At 58.9% G+C, this 15,422-nt stretch overlaps 1 protein-coding gene and 1 long non-coding RNA gene across 2 annotated transcripts in view; one reads left to right on the forward strand and one right to left on the reverse strand.

The window, feature by feature from the left end:
- The window catches only part of SCFD2 (sec1 family domain containing 2), a 343,673-nt gene that overhangs the window by 318,497 nt on the left and 9,754 nt on the right, over positions 1-15,422 (forward strand). Inside the window, exons 6-7 of the mRNA XM_002721791.5 lie at positions 8,159-8,304; positions 15,112-15,246. Of these exons, the coding sequence (XP_002721837.3) occupies positions 8,159-8,304; positions 15,112-15,246 (281 nt within the window). The remainder of the gene's footprint in view (positions 1-8,158; positions 8,305-15,111; positions 15,247-15,422) is intronic.
- Positions 12,805-15,175, reverse strand: LOC138843567 (uncharacterized). The gene is made up of 3 exons (XR_011378476.1): positions 15,090-15,175; positions 13,390-14,186; positions 12,805-12,936 (listed from the first exon to the last, which is right to left on the reverse strand). It is a non-coding gene; the product is annotated as an uncharacterized lncRNA (long non-coding RNA).

Here is a 15,422-nt window from a genome sequence, read left to right on the forward strand (position 1 = left end):
TGGGATGCCGGCCCCGCGGGCAGAGGCTTAGCCTACTACGGCGCAGCTCCGGCCCCCTGTCTGGGAGCCTTTGACTTGACTTGGGGTTTAGCAGTCACTCAGAACGGTCAGGCCGCTGCTTCACGGCGTCCGTCTTCCCTGTTTATTCGCTTGGGAGCCATGCATCACAGGTCTTCTATGATCCAGGCACCATGCTGAGGACCCACAGTGAGGCCTGGAGCGTCCAGGGCCGGCTTCCATGGCTGCTTTGTCATCTGGGCAATGACCATGGCCCTGGGCTCCGGGACCCCAGGACCCAGAGCAGGGTTCCATGATCCCGGGGGCCGTGGGTGTGTGTGCGCTGGGAGCCAGAGTGGAGACTTAGGGAGGGACCTCCAGGAGCCGGTGCCGGTCTTGGCCGTCTGTGGCCTCCCCTGGATCTTTTGGACTCAGATGTTGGGCCACCTCATTCCTGCAGGCGTATTTGCACTACTGCCTCTGCACCTGCGAGGAGCCCTTGCCTGTGGCATGTGCTGAAGGCAGGACTCAGCCCAGAGTGACTGGTTCACAGGGCAGGACCGTGGCACCCGCGGGGAGGTGCCGGGCGTGAGGTGGAGAAGGCGGGCACCACCACCTGGGCAGTGTGGCCCTGGGGCCTCGGGCCTGTGTGTGCAGACACAGGGCCTGTGGAAACACCCGTCGTGGAAAAGCACGCGTGGATCACAGAAATGTTTGTGCCAGAGCAGAGGTCTTTGTATTCCCAGGCTGTGGGCTGCACGGAGTGCCCTCCTATGTAGATTTCAGGCGGGCTTGAGCAGCGCTCCCCACCCCGAGCCCACAGCGAGTCGCGTCCCTTGCGGGTGGCCGGCTCCCAGGCCATCCCGCAGGCTGTGTGCGTCCGCCCGAGCCCCGCGAGCCGGCTGCGTGTGCTCTGAGCCTGCTGATCCAGCAGAGTTCCGATTCTCATGGATGTTTTCACGTACTGGTGACATGCAAATTCAGGCAGCAACGTGTCGTGGTGCAAACGCGACCGAGTGCTTTTGGGAGGCTCGGTGGAGAGGAGGCGTTTTTCAGAAGGCTGGTGAAACAGGTGGGAACACGCCAGGTGTACAAGGCTGGGAACCCCGTCTCAGGCTCTGCTGCAGGTGCCTCGGACGGCTCGTCCGCACACATGCATGGGTGACATCTGTGTCGCTGTTGTACACATCCATACCTGTAGCACGGTGACATGGATGTCTCACACACACACACATGCACACCATCCATACCTGTAACACAGTGACACGGATGTCTCTCTCTCTCTCTCACACACACACAGGTGCACACCATCCATACCTGCAACATGCACGCACGCCACCCTACCTGTGACACAGTGGCACGGATATCACACATACACAAGTGCAGGTATGGATGGTGTGCATATGTGTACACGTGCGTGTGACATCCATATTGCTGTGTTATAGGTATGGGTGATGTGAACACATGGCTGTGGGTATGTGTGGGTATGGATGGTGTACACACGTGTGTGACATCTGTCTTTGTGACATAGGTATGGATGAGGTACACACACATGTGTGTGAGACATCCATGTTGCTGTGCTACAAGTATGGATGGTGCGCACCTGTGTGTGTGTGAGAGAGAGAGAGACATCCATGTCGCTGTGTTATAGGTATGGATGGTGTGCACATGTGTGTGTGTGTGTGTGAGACATCCATGTTGCTGTGCTACAAGTATGGATGGTGTGCACCTTTGTGTGTGTGAGAGAGAGAGATATCCGTGTCACTGTGTTACAGGTATGGATGGTATGCACATGTGTGTGTGTGTATGTGTGAGACATCTGTGTCACTGTGCTACAGGTATGGATGGTGTGCACATGTGTGTGTGTGTGTGAGACATCCATGTTGCTGTGCTACAAGTATGGATGGTGCGCACCTGTGTGTGTGTGTGTGAGAGAAAGAGACATCCGTGTCACTGTGTTACAGGTATGGATATTGTGCACACACGTGTGTGTGTGACACCCATGTCTCTGTGTGATAGGTAAGGGTGGTGTTTACCTGTGTGTGTGTGTGACATCCGTGCCGCTGTGTCACAGATAGGAGTGGTGTGCACTTGTGTATGTGTGATATCCGTGCCACTGTGTCACAGGTAGGGTGTCGTGCATGCATGTTGCAGGTATGGATGGTGTGCACCTGTGTGTGTGTGAGAGAGAGAGAGACATCCGTGTCACTGTGTCACAGGTATGGATGGTGTGCACATGTGTGTGTGTGAGAGACATCCGTGTCACTGTGTTACAGGTACGGGTGGTGTGCACATGTGTGTGAGAGAGAGAGAGACATCCGTGTCACTGTGTTACAGGTATGGATGGTATGCATGTGTGTGTGTGTGAGACATCCGTGTCACTGTGCTACAGGTATGGATGGTGTGCACCTGTGTGTGTGTGTGATATCCGTGCCGCTGTGTCACAGGTAGGGTGGCGTGCATGCATGTTGCAGGTATGGATGGTGTGCATATGTGTGTGTGACATCGTGCCGCTGCGTCACAGGTAGGGGTGGTGTGCATACGTGTTACAGCTATGGTTGCATTGCCCACACACCTCCAGTGTGCTACCGCTTGCTGAGCTTTATCTGGTTTGGTTTTATTTTGTCAGCTCTGTATTCCTTTGCCAAACAAGGACTGAGAGCCTGAGAAGACTCTGTTGTAAGTCCGTGGTTTGAGGCGGGAGGAGCGGTGTTGTCAGAGTGATGGATGGAGGAGGAGGTTGTGACCTCGGGGCCCTGCCCCCTGCAGCCGTGCCCCAGCCTGGAGCCAGCCTTTTCTCTGGCTGCCCAGGAGCCGCCAGTGCCGCGGACTCCCTGCCGCCCGCCCACCTGCTGGTTTGTCACTGCTGGCGGCAGGCTGAGGCTGCACAGGGGCCCGACGGTCTCAAACCCGAGGCCGAGAGAAGGGTGAGGAGACCAGGGTTGGCGGGGTGAGACCAGCCTCGTGGCCAGGCTTGGACTGCGTGCTCTGCCCTGGCTTTTCCCAGACAGAGGGGAGGGGCCTGGGGAAGCCTCTAGAACCAAGAGAACATTGGCGGTGGCCAGAGACGGCTGAAATCCCGGTGGAGCCGTGCCCTCCTGCGCCCCGCCGTATCCCGCCACACAAGTGTCCTGCTTCATGCGTGACCTGCGTCAGTCATGCGTGCACCTGCGTGTGTGTGCTCTAGGCCTTAGGTGCTTTGTTTTCTGAGGAGCTGAGGACGAAAGCCTGCAGGCAGACGCCCCAGGCACGAGAGAGCTGCACACCTGTGCAGTCGGCAGCACAGCCCTGTTCAGCCTCCACAGCTGCTGTGGCTGCGGGCGTGGGTCCCGGCAGTGGCCAGAGCCAGGGAGACACAGCCGTGCCTCCGCAGAAGCACGGGGACTTCAGGGAGTGGGGAGAGGTGACGGGCACCAGAACTCTGTTCTGCTGCTCCAGCGAGTAACTGGACCCCCATCCAAGAATCCCCAAGCCCTCCAGAGAAAGAAATGGGGGGCATGAGTCACCCCTGTTTTCACAGAACACGGGTGCCCTTGGGGAAGGGACACCTTTGCAAGGACAAGAAGCAGCTGAAGTTCACAGACATCGTGTATTTAACTGAGTGGCGTGAGGGGGAACTGGCTGGGGCTGAACGCTTAGGGTCCCCTGCACAGGGCTGCCGTCCTGTGCGCTAGCCTAATGGGACGGGCAGCTGGGGACTGGGTGGAGGTAAAGGAATTCCGCGCCTCACAGGCAGGGGCTCAGGCCTGGGACACCTCTCCCCTGGTGTGGGCAAAGGCGCTTGCCACTGCCTGCATGTTAAAAGCCTGCCTTCCGTCGTGATGTGGATTAAGGGCCTTGTTAGTTGTTTGTGCCTGCGGTCTTGGCACATAGGAAGGATGGCAGAACACGGTGGCCAGCGGGCCCCAGGGTGATGCCCTTGGCCTTGCCATTGAACAGCAAGGGCGCTGAGCTACCGAGCTCTCCTGCAGGGTGGGAGTGCTCAGGGTGCCCACCGCCTGGGGTTTCTGGGGTGGCAAGTCGGCAGGTGACTACAGACATCTCAGAGCAGCTCCCAGCACAGCGTGAGCACACAGTGAGTCCAGAAAACAGTTCATCCCATGCATTAGCCTTCACGCCCACATTCCCTCCTATCTGGCAAGTGCAGTGTGAACTTGGGGAGGATTTGAGTGACAGGAGGCAGTGGACGGACGTGGGTTTGCAATCCGAGGGGCCCTGTGAGCCCTGGCTCTCCAAGGACGGCGATGTGTGTATTTCTAACCGGTGTGTGTAACTTTCATCATAGTGTAGCGGCAGGCACGCGCGCCCCGGTCCAGACTCATTTCAGAATAGAAATAAGGACAGAGTCGGAGTGGCAGTGCGAGTCCTGCATGAGGCGAGCGACAGAACAAAGCAAAGTAGGCGAAAGCAACAGCAGCGCTGAGCGGTCCTGCCAGACAGAAGTGGGGAGGGGACCCAGGCGGGATGGCCGGATTGGGGGGGAGTGCGTCCCTCGGTCTTAATGGGGACTCTAACTTCCCTGGGGTGGGCCCAGACACAGGGTCGGGGCCCTTGCTGGTCGGCTGGAGCCAGGAGGGAGTTGGGGTGGAGGAGTCTGGCTGTGGGTGAGCGCTCTCCAGTGCAGTCCTGACAGCTGTGCAAAAGGGGAAGCCTGCAAACTGAGGGAGAGGGAGGAGACGCTCCCTGCTCACCGTCTTCCCTGAGCAGCCCCGCCCTGCAGCCCAGTCCCTATAGCCCTGACCCTATGGCCTCATCCCTACAGCCCTGTCCCTACAGCCCCATCCCTACGGCCCCATCCCTACAGCCCCATCCCTACAGCCCCGTCCCTACAGCTCCATCCTACAGCCCCATCCCTACAGCCCTGTCCCTACAGCCCCGTCCCTACAGCCCTGTCCCTACTGCCCCGTCCCTACAGCCCCGTCCCTACAGCCCCATCCCTACAGCCCGTCCCTACAGCCCCGTCCTACAGCCCCATCCCTACAGCCCCATCCCTACAGCCCCGTCCTACAGCCCATCCCTACAGCCCGTCCTACAGCCCCGTCCTACAGCCCCATCCTACAGCCCGTCCCTACAGCCCGTCCTACAGCCCCGTCCTACAGCCCCGTCCCTACAGCCCTGTCCTACAGCCCCATCCCTACAGCCCTGTCCTACAGCCCCGTCCTACAGCCCCCATCCCTACAGCCCTGTCCTACAGCCCCATCCCTACAGTGGGACTTGGGCACGTGCACACAAGCCATCCTGGGGAAGACTGATATAATTATGGAGACCACCTAGACGGGTGGAGATGAGCCCCCTCGGCCTGGTGCCCCAGCGGCACACACGTGGGAGAGCACCGGCTCTGAGGAGAGCAGGCCGGGTGGACAGGGCTGATGGTTTGGGCGAAGTTGTCCTGGCACAGGTGGCTTGAACAGTGGACACAGCCGACAATTTTTCACGAAGGTTTTACCTTATTTGTGCATTTTGGACTTTTTCTTTTGCTTCCAGCTGTGTCTTTGACGGTAGCACGTGAATGTTTGCCAGTACCATGTGACTATTTCTGTCAAATGACCCATTCTTATCTCGTCCTAAATCTTCACAGTTCTATGGCTTTTGCTTAATTAATGTCAGTATATAATGCGCAATTTCTGTACCTGCTAGAATTTTCAGAACATGTAATCTGTGTGATTATTCTATTCCATTGAACCTAATGAATGAATATCCTACTCTTCACCTTCCAAATAATCAAAATAGACTGTGTGGAAAATTAGATCACTCTGCTCTTTAGAGATGAATTACTTTAAATGAAAAGTATTACCCTATTGGCTGGATTGTCTTTTGGAGGAGCGTGGTATTAGCATTGGTTGTTTGCTTCCTCCTTGTTTTCGTGCCCTTTTATGTTTGAAAGAGTAAGACACAGTGCACAGCTCTCAGGTAGAATGGTGACGGTGTCTAACACCATACCTGGCTCAGCCTGAGGGCTTACGGAATGAAGCCGCGTGGTGAGCGACAGCCTGCCTGCAGCCTCCACAGTTTCTCTGGGTCCAGTGCTGCCTGTGGTGCCAGCCGCTGCATCTCAGCCAGCGCGGCAGTGCCAAGGGCAAGCGTGGTGGCGTGATCTGCACCTGTGCATCCTGGGTTCTGAATCCGGGTCAGAAGGAAGTGATGAGCGTGCTCCCCAGAGAGCTGCGCCTGTTCTCCCCCCCCCCCCCCCGTGTCTGCCTGCACGTGGGCTCCCTGGACCCGCTCCATCAACTTCCTCCCACCCCCACCCCGGTCCAGCGACCCCACCACACAGGCTCTCTTGGCCATAGGAAGGCTTTCTCTCACCGGGCTTGGCCACAGCGGACTTGTTTATGGCAGGGAGTCCGACAGTTCTGGAAACCAGGCGACGGGGAACCGACACCCTTTCATTAGCACGCACAGCGTCGCACAGTAATTCCGAGGGCAGGCTCGGCCCCTCACACAGCCTCTGTGTGTCTGATGCAGCCGGTTCATCCGTGTTTCTGTATGCCTCCGACACTTTTCATTATAGCTTACGCTGGCCTGGATCTCCCTCTGCTCCCTAAACAGTTCCTCTGATCATCAAACTCCACAAGCTCCCTTCACACCCACCCGCACAGCTGTGATCAAGGCCATAGGGAGTCGTAAGCCTGGGGAGGGTGTGGGGGGCCTGGAGCCCCCAACCTCTGCCCCTGGTAATGTCAAATAGCATGGTCTTTGCAAAACAGCTTGGCGGACCGACCCTTAAAAGCTAAACAGAGGTGCTTAGGACCCAGGGGTGTACCGAAGAGAAGGCAGAGCGTGTGTCCACTTGTAGAACCAGCAGTATTCCCACTGAGCAAACGGCGAAGCAGCCCCAGTGTCTACGGGCTGATGGGGGACCCTGTGGAATGTTGGGGAGCGGTGAAAAGAAGGGAAGTGCCGATCCATGCTGCAGCCTGGACGAGCCCTGAAGCCACCCCCGTCAGTGAAGGAAGCCGATCGTGAGAGACCACGTGCCCTACAGTAGCTCAGCCCCTGGGGACACGGACCAGGCGCAGGGAGCCCACGAGTCGGTGCCTGCGGGCAGCAGGGACGTCCCTGGTGGCTGCTGTCCAGTGTGTGGTTTCTGTCGGCCTGAAGCGATGCTAAAATTGACTGTGGTGGTGACGGCTGTGCGAGGCTGCTGCATGGTGCACCTTCGGTGGGTGAACTGGAGTGTGCGACTTGTATCTTGGTGTCAGACCCCCAGGGTCTGCATCCAGGCCAGGCTCTCTGGGGGGGCTCCGGTGTGCTGTCTTTGGACAGACACCCTCAGCGTGCAGTCAGGCAGCAGGGAAGGGGGGACAGCTCAACAGGACACGAGCCCATGTTGCAGGCAGCAGGGCTCAGGGATGCCCGGCCCCTCGGGAAGGCTACAGAGCCCACAGCTCAAAACCGGCCCCCGAGGGGTGAAAGAGTGGGGTCGTTCCCGGGAGTGTTGAGTCCCTGTGCATCCAGTGCGGTGCCTGTGCAGCTGTGTGTGCTCCTGCAACCAGGGAAGGCCAGGATGGTGCAGACGGACTGGGTGCTTGGGAACGGTACCCCAAGCCTGCAGGCCCCACTGGGGCTGGATGAGCAGAAGAGGGAGGGCTGCTTCACCTGCCCCTCGTCCCCTCATCACCAGCTCCTCTGACATCAGGGTGAGGAGAGGATGGAAGCCTAGGGAATCTGATGGAGTTGAGAGCACCGACTTGCAACCTCTCCCTCCCTCCCATCCACCTTATCCGCGATCATTCCCCTTCTACAACACAGAGGCTAAGCCCCGTTGTAAGTTCCAGAGAGAAAGGATGACCGTCAAGAGCAGTCCTTTTGTCTGAGCGGTACCCCACACTCGGTTAGCACAGCCCCGGCCAGCTCGCTCCAGCTGCCCGGCTGCACCCAGGCCAGGGGGCTGTTTGTAGCCTTCTCCGGTGCTTCCTTCTGCATTCTCCCAGCTTCCCAGGGCTGCGGAAGCCGAGCACCCGTGGCTGCAAGCCCAGGCGGTTCTGAGCTCCACGCCTGCCCAGAGCGGAGAGACTCTGAGTGTCGCGTTGCTCATGGAGGCTTCAAACAGCCCCGTCTGAGCAGCCAGGGAAAACAGGGTTAACAGCATCCTAACTGATCCGTCGATGAGAACTTCTTAAGATTTGCTCACCCCCAAAATCTCTCTGGATCGTTTCAGGCTGTGACTGTTCCATGAACCTGACTCCCCACAAGTCCAAGTTGGCCGTGGATGAGCTCTTTTCTTCACTCCGGGATCTGGCCGGGGCACGGCGTCTCATGAAGCAGTTCAAGTCCGTGCACGCCCCTGGAAGCCACGGCCACCAGGCAAGTGCACGCCCGCGCCGTCTATGGATCGTTGGGTCCGCGGTTGGCTCAGGGTCCAGAGACGGTGGCCGCGCGCGAGAAGTTTCGGTGTTAACGTCCCCAGAAGGAGAGGTTGGAGCCGGATGGACTCCACGTTCCCTTTCAGTTCAGAGTTCTGGGTTCCATGGAGTCCGGTAAAGGCTGACGCGCAAGTGTGGATTGTGCCGCACCGGGCGCAAGGGAACTCCAGCTCCGGGGCTTCCCAGGAACGAGGCCATTTCTGTGGCCGCAGGGTTCTTCCCCTCCAAGGGTCCTAGTGAAGTGGGGTGCACGTGTTAGGGCTCTGGGGAGAGCTAGCAGTGCTGTGCTGGGGACCACGGCATGGCTGTGTCAGCTGGAGCCGCCGGGCCGGGCTGGGTTCTCCTTCTTCCGTGCCTTCAAATCACAGCTGGTCTACGAAGGGCACAGCTGCATCCAGCGACTCCTTCCACTCCCCCAGCCAGCAGGTGGGACGGGCGTTGCTGTCAGACCCAGGAAGGCACTCGGGTGGCCCACACAGACCCCTCCCCACTGCACACTGGTTCTCATGGAGGGCCTGGAAGCATTGCTTGGCCCTGTCAGCCAATGCTGTCTCCATCATGACACGGACCGTGGAGGCTGGCATCCCTCCTCCCAGGGAGCTGAGTGCTACCACCAGAACACAGAGAAGTCACCCCGTAGTTAGCTGTGTGCCTTTTTATATTAAAAAAAAAAAAATCAGCCACCTTAAATACCATAGCATGGACTGGCTCTGAGGGAGCCGGCAGCCCTGGGGAGGTGTCAGGAGATCCATGCCACAGGATGCCAGCGAGCAACGGGCGGCTGTGGTTGGCAAAGAGATGGCAAACCAGGAAGTGACCAAACCACGAAAAGCAGACGTGGTCTCTGCCATTTTGTGATCATCGTGTGGTGGGTGTGGCCAGCTTCATGGCCCCCGTGCACGCTGCAGTGGGGGCGGCCAGGGCTGTGTTTTCTCGCCACCGCCACCCTCGTTTCTCCCTGTCCCACGGTGAAGTCCTTGGGAGATGAACATGCCCCTGATAATATGAACACACGCCCCAGAATCCTAAATGTGGGGGGTGGGGAGTGGGGTCGTGTGTATGTGTGTTGAGGGATTAAGTAAATAGCAACACTGACGCAGGGGGAGATGAAGGACCCCCATCTTGGGGGGGGGCTGGATGGGGGCTGCCCCAGTCCCCCTCCCAGGGAGTGCTCCCAGGGCCTCAGCAAAGCAGAGGCATGTGCCGATGAGGTTGGTGATCATTCTGTAGAGCATTGTTCTGGTTTTTTTTTTTTTTTTTTTAAGATTTATTTATTGAAAGAGTTACAGAGAGTGAGGCGGAGGGGGAGAAAGATACAGAACTTCCATCCAATGGCTCTCTCCCCAAATGGCCACAGGGCTGGGCCAGGCCAAAGCCAGGAGCCAGGAGCTTCTTCCAGGTCTCCCACGTGGGTGCAGACACCCAAGCACTTGGGCCATCTTCTACTGCTTTCCCAGGGCCTGGCAGAGAGCTGGATCGGAAGTGGAGCAGCCGGGACTTGAACTGGTGTCCATATGGGATGCCAGTGTCACAGACAGCCCCTTAACCCACTGCACCACACACCAGCCCCTCATCATTCTATTTTTGAAAAAGTGTAATAAAATTAAAAATGGGCAGGTATGTGTATTTAACACATACATGGAAATTTAGAAAAAGCAGATAGTGATGGCCCCGTGGCGGGATTTGAGTGGTGGGGGAGTCAGGAGGAAGATTGGTTCTTGCTTTCTGGTTTCGTAAATAAAACAAACCCTTCTGATGGGATTCTGGGTAAATGTTTTCCCACATTGGGCTCTTCAATATTTTTCAAACTTAAGGAATTGTTAAATTGCAGACAGCAGCCCAGGCTCAGGCCGTGCCTTGTTCTCTGCAGCAGTGCTGTGGTGGTGCTGGGCCACAGGTGCATCCCTGCGTCACTAGCACGCACCCGAGGGCTTAGGGCAGGGCAGGGGCTGGGGGAGGGGCGTGCCCGTGTCCAGGCTGGGGATGCTGAGAAGGTGGGTCCTGCCCGGGGGGTTCCCTCGGCCTTTCCTCCCATTCTGGACTCCAGTGGCTCCAGCAGGTACCTGTGCTTCCAGCCAGCCCCTGGGGTTCCTGCCCCAGGCCTGGCCTGGGCTGTGTCCTGGCTGTCGGCCCTGCAGCCCAGCCTCCCTCCTGGTGCCGCCGGGGCTGCCCCGTGTCCTCTGCCAGCCCCAGACGAGCCTCTTACTTCCTCTCTACCCATTCCTCATTTCAGAAGATGGGTCGGTCGGAGCCAGGTGCAGACAGCAGTCGCCACCCTGCTGGCTTCACGGACACTCAGAGCTGAGTACCCATCAGTGCTCTGGAGAGCCAAGGCCTGGGCTGGGGGCTGGACCTGCAGGGCTGAGTCCCAGGACAAAACCCTGCTCCTCTGGGGGTGTCAGGGCAGTGGGGACCCAGAGGCCACCCCTGCTGCTCCTGATTTGAAGGCCACGGCCGCGGCACCTGAGCTTGTCGGTGTGGCTCTGTCGGGTCTTAGCGGCTGCCCTCTGGCCCGCTGTGTGGAGCACCCTACTGGCTGCCGGGTGTGCTAGGAGACTGCTGGTCCACTCTGTGCACAGAAGCCCCAGGTGTAGCCGTCCTGCAAGTCCCCACTGCAGGAGGCCGTGGCGTGGGGTGGGGAGGTTGCCAGGCCGCTGTTGTCTGCAGCAAGCAGCGTGGGAGGCGGCTCTCACCTGATCCGGCCCGGCATGGGTCGCACAGATGTGGGCCGCCTGTCTCGTCTCTGGTGCGGGGAACAAACACTGCCCAGGGAGGCGCGATCCATCTTGTGCCCAGTGAAATGTGGCGCTCCGAGCCGTCTGCAGCAACCCGCAGCTCTTCTGTCCCCAGTGCTGCTTCTCTCTCCCCAACCCCAGACCTGCCGGCGGCCTGGGAGAGAACCAGCGAGGGCGGGGGACAGGGACACGTGGCTGGGCCCCGCAGTCCACTTCCCGCCTGCCGGAGTGGGCGGGGCCGCGCTCAGTGTTGTAAAAGTAACAGCCTGGCGGAGGAACGGTTTTCTCCTCTGCAAAACCGTTCCCTTTCAGATGTTGGAAGGACAGAAAAGCCCATCACAGGAGGACAGAAAAGAAGAGTCGCCATCAGCAAGGGGTGGCGGGTCGCAGCCGGGTTGGTCGGGGCAGGTGCTTCCTGCACGGTGTTGGGTGGATGCGCTCCCTGAGCCCGGCTTCCCTGATGGGCGGGCTGCAGAGAGGGGCGTCTGCAGCGGCAGCACCGAGCTGGCAACCACAGCACGGCCAGCAAGGACAAGGTCAGAGGCCCCCGGGGCCGGGCTGTGGTGCAGCTCAGGGTTTCTCGGAAGCTGACGTCCCAGGCCAGCTCCAGGTGCTGGGAAGGGAGACTCGTTCCTTAAAGCCGTCTCGGACTGCATCATGCCAGAAAGCCCGAGCCGGGGCCACACGCCGAGCGGCCGGCGACAGCCACAAGCACTTTACTGCCCAGATCTTGCTGAAATCTGGTGTGTTCGGCAGCCTGGAAGAGATGGAGCCATCTGAAGACGATGGGGAGAGAGAAGCTCTCTGGTACGAGACAAGTGTGAGAAACCTCCACGCTTTCACTTGGCCCAGCCGTGGGGGGATCTGCACGGGCTCTTCCAGACCTCAGCCTCCGGAGGCCGGCACACAAGCCTGCATGATGACCTCGGTAGCTGGCCCCTTCCTCCGTAAAGGCGGCCATCGGGAGTTATGACACCAGCACCCCGGTGTAGACACACACATCGGAACACTGCTGGGAGCTGTACGGTCACTGCTGTCCCCTGGGATTTTTTTTTTTTTTTTTTTTTTTTGACAGGCAGAGTGGACAGTGAGAGAGAGAGAGAGAGACAGAGAGAAAGGTCTTCCTTTGCCGTTGGTTCACCCTCCAATGGCTGCCGTGGCCGGCGCACTGCGGCCGGCGCACCGCGCTGATCCGATGGCAGGAGCCAGGAGCCAGGTGCTTTTCCTGGTCTCCCATGGGGTGCAGGGCCCAAGCACCTGGGCCATCCTCCACTGCACTCCCTGGCCACAGCAGAGGGCTGGCCTGGAAGAGGGGCAACCGGGACAGAATCCGGCGCCCCGACCGGGACTAGAACCCGGTGTGCCGGCGCCGCTAGGCGGAGGATTAGCCTAGTGAGCCGCGGCGCCGGCCTCCCCTGGGATTTAAAACTGTAATGCATTTCCAGGGACCTCTGGAGGCAAGGTGACTGAGTGTCCCACCAGGTGCTGGGGGCTACAGAGCAGCCCCCACTTGATAGCAGTCTGCCCAGCACAGACTGGGCACTGCCGTCAGGGGAGCCGCGGAGTGGGCCCCGAGAGCGTCCTGCCTCCACAGCTGTGCAGGAGCTGTTGGGTGCGGGCCTCGAGGTCCCAGCTCAGGAGCGCGAGGACGAGAGGACACTGGGCAGGTGCAGGAGTCCCGGTGTCTCCTGCCTGCAGCGTTCCTCCGGGTACTGTGCACAGTCACTGCGCTCTGGCCTCCGTCAGATATTCACGGCTCTCCACTCTCCACGGGGCAGCAGCAGCGGGGCCAGCCATGGTTGACATTCTTCCCTTATCGGGTTTCCCGGGAAACAGAGCTGGAAAGTTAACCAGAGGTCAGATTCCTTTGCAGAGGAGAAAGGGGGAAAGACAGGCTGGTAGGGAAATCCTTCATTACCGCCTCGGTGCGAACCTCACGGCTTGTCTGCTGGGGCCTCACCACGTGGAGCCGGGGCGGCACTTCCCCCCACCCCCACCACCACACACCCAGGCTGCATTCTTAGGTGTTCTCACTGGTGAATGTGGGTTTGTGGCTTGATCTGGCCAGTGAACTCCCGGGGGCGGTGACAGCCAGGCCAGCCTCAGGAGCTGCCACTCTCCTCCGGGGAATGGTGGGGCTGAGGTGGGCAGGGGCCTTGGGTCACCGAATGTCCGTGTACCACTCCCTGGCCCTTTGCTGCCAGCCCACACCAGAGGTGATGACGAGCGAAGCATAAACGACCAGCAAAGAACAATTTAGCAGTTTTTCTTTTTAACTTTTATTTATTTACTGTTGTTTCACTGGAGAGATCCCCCCTCCGCTGGTTCTCTCCGCAGACACCTGCGACATCTCCATCCAGTCTCTCATGGGGGCGGCAGGACCCAAACACTGGAGCCGGCATTTGCTGCCTCCCAGGGTGTGTGTTAGGAGGAAGCTGGAATCAGAACGCAGCCAAGACTGAACCCAGGCATCCCAGTGAGGGATGCAGGTGTCGTATCTTAAGCATCGTGACAAATGCCTGCCCCAGGTCGTCAGACTTTGAAATTCTTCCCCTTTCCCCAAACCTCCCCCTCTCCTGCTGACCCTGTCTGATGTGGGAGAGATGTCTCGGGGGTCCCAGAGGAATGACACCTGTGTCCCCCTCATCTCCGTCTCCCTGGCCCTCTCTGGGCACCGGGGAGCACCTGGCTGAATGGAGAATCCCATGGCAGTCTGGGGTTCACCTCTGGGAAGGTACTGCCCGTGCCGTTTGTGCCACTCGGACCCCAGCAGCACTGGGGCAGGGCACCGCCACCGGAAGTGGCCGCTGGCAGGAAGGGCACCAAAGCTCTGATGGAAACGCGACCTGGGAAGTGCCCTGGGCTTGAGGCGGTCTCCCAGCCTGTGCCCTTCAAGCCCAGGGGAATGTCAGGCTGTTTTGTGCGCAGTTGTTCCAACCCAGGGGGATCCCATGACGTAGAAGTTCAGAGGCGGGGGCCAGCGCTGTGGCACAGCGGGTTAAAGCCTTGGTCTGAAGTGCCGGCATCCCGTATGGGCTCTGGTTCAAGTCCTGGCTGCTCCTCTTCTGATCCAGCGCTCTGCTGTGGCCTGGGAAAGCAGTAGAAGATGGCCCGAGTCCTTGGGCCCCTGCACCTGCATGGGAGACCCGGAAGAAGCTCCTGGCTCCTGGCTTCAGATCGGCCCAGCTGCAGCCGTTGTGGCCATCTGGGGAGTGAACCAGCGGATGAAAGACCTCTCTCTCTGCCTCTACCTCTCTCTGTAACTCTTTCAAATAAAATAAATCTTTAAAAAATAAAAAAAATAAAAAAAAAAAAAACAAGAAGTTCAGAGGCAGCGTCTCCTGGAGTGGTGAGCGCCCGACTGCAGGAGCAGCCAATCAGCGGGAGGGGCGGGCCCCGTCCTCAGGTGCGCCAGGCAGCCCTGCCGCAGTGCCCGCCATGCCCGTCGTCAGCTGTCAGCCAGTGGGTGGAAGAGATTTCTCTCTCTCTCTCTCTCAGGCTCTTTCAAATAAATAAATAAATCTTTTCATTTTGTTTTGTTTTGTTCATTTATCCCCCCTAAGGAAACCCTTTATTTAAGGAATACAAACTCCATGCATTTCCTAAGTACAACTTTAGGAATACGGTGATTCTTCCCACCACACTCACCCTCCCACCCCTCCTTCTCCTCCTCCCGTTCCCAGTCCCATTCCCCACTAAGATCCATTTCCGATTAACTTCATACACAGAAGACCTGCTCTGTTCTATGTAAAGAGTTCAACAATTTGCATGGAAAAACAAAAGTAAGTGAATCTTTAAGTAAAGATTGAGAAGTTGGTGCGGTAGGTCTGGTAGGCGCGTTGGCGTCTGCAGGGGATATGAAGGGCGGACGTGGTGCCTGCGGGAGGGTGTCCATCAGAGGCCGCCTCCCCGTACGCACACGATGCCAGCCGTGCCCCGTGTCAGCCTAAGCTTGCTGTGGCTCCCGCGCTCCCCGGGCCCCGTCACTCACCGCGTGCGCGTGTGCCTTTCAGGCGTCCTACAGGCCGCTGCTGAAGCAGGTGCTGGAGGAAATCTTCCATCCCGAGAGGCCGGACCCTGCGGACATCGAGCACGTGTCATCGGGCCTCACGGACCTCCTGAAAACCGGGTTCAGCATGTTCATGAAGGTACGGTGAGCGCGAAGGGGGCACGCCCTGCTGGGGGTGAGCACGCCGACAGCCCACCGGCCCCGCCAGGCCACGTAGGCGACATTGGGTGTTTCGGGCCTTCTGAGCTCAAGAGCTGTCCAGCTGTCCTTGGTCACAAGCAGCCTGCGCTCCCGGCCTCGTCCACCCTCGGCTCC

Source organism: Oryctolagus cuniculus, chromosome 8 (assembly GCF_964237555.1).
Source record: "Oryctolagus cuniculus chromosome 8, mOryCun1.1, whole genome shotgun sequence".
NCBI classification, from domain to species: Eukaryota; Metazoa; Chordata; class Mammalia; order Lagomorpha; family Leporidae; genus Oryctolagus; species Oryctolagus cuniculus.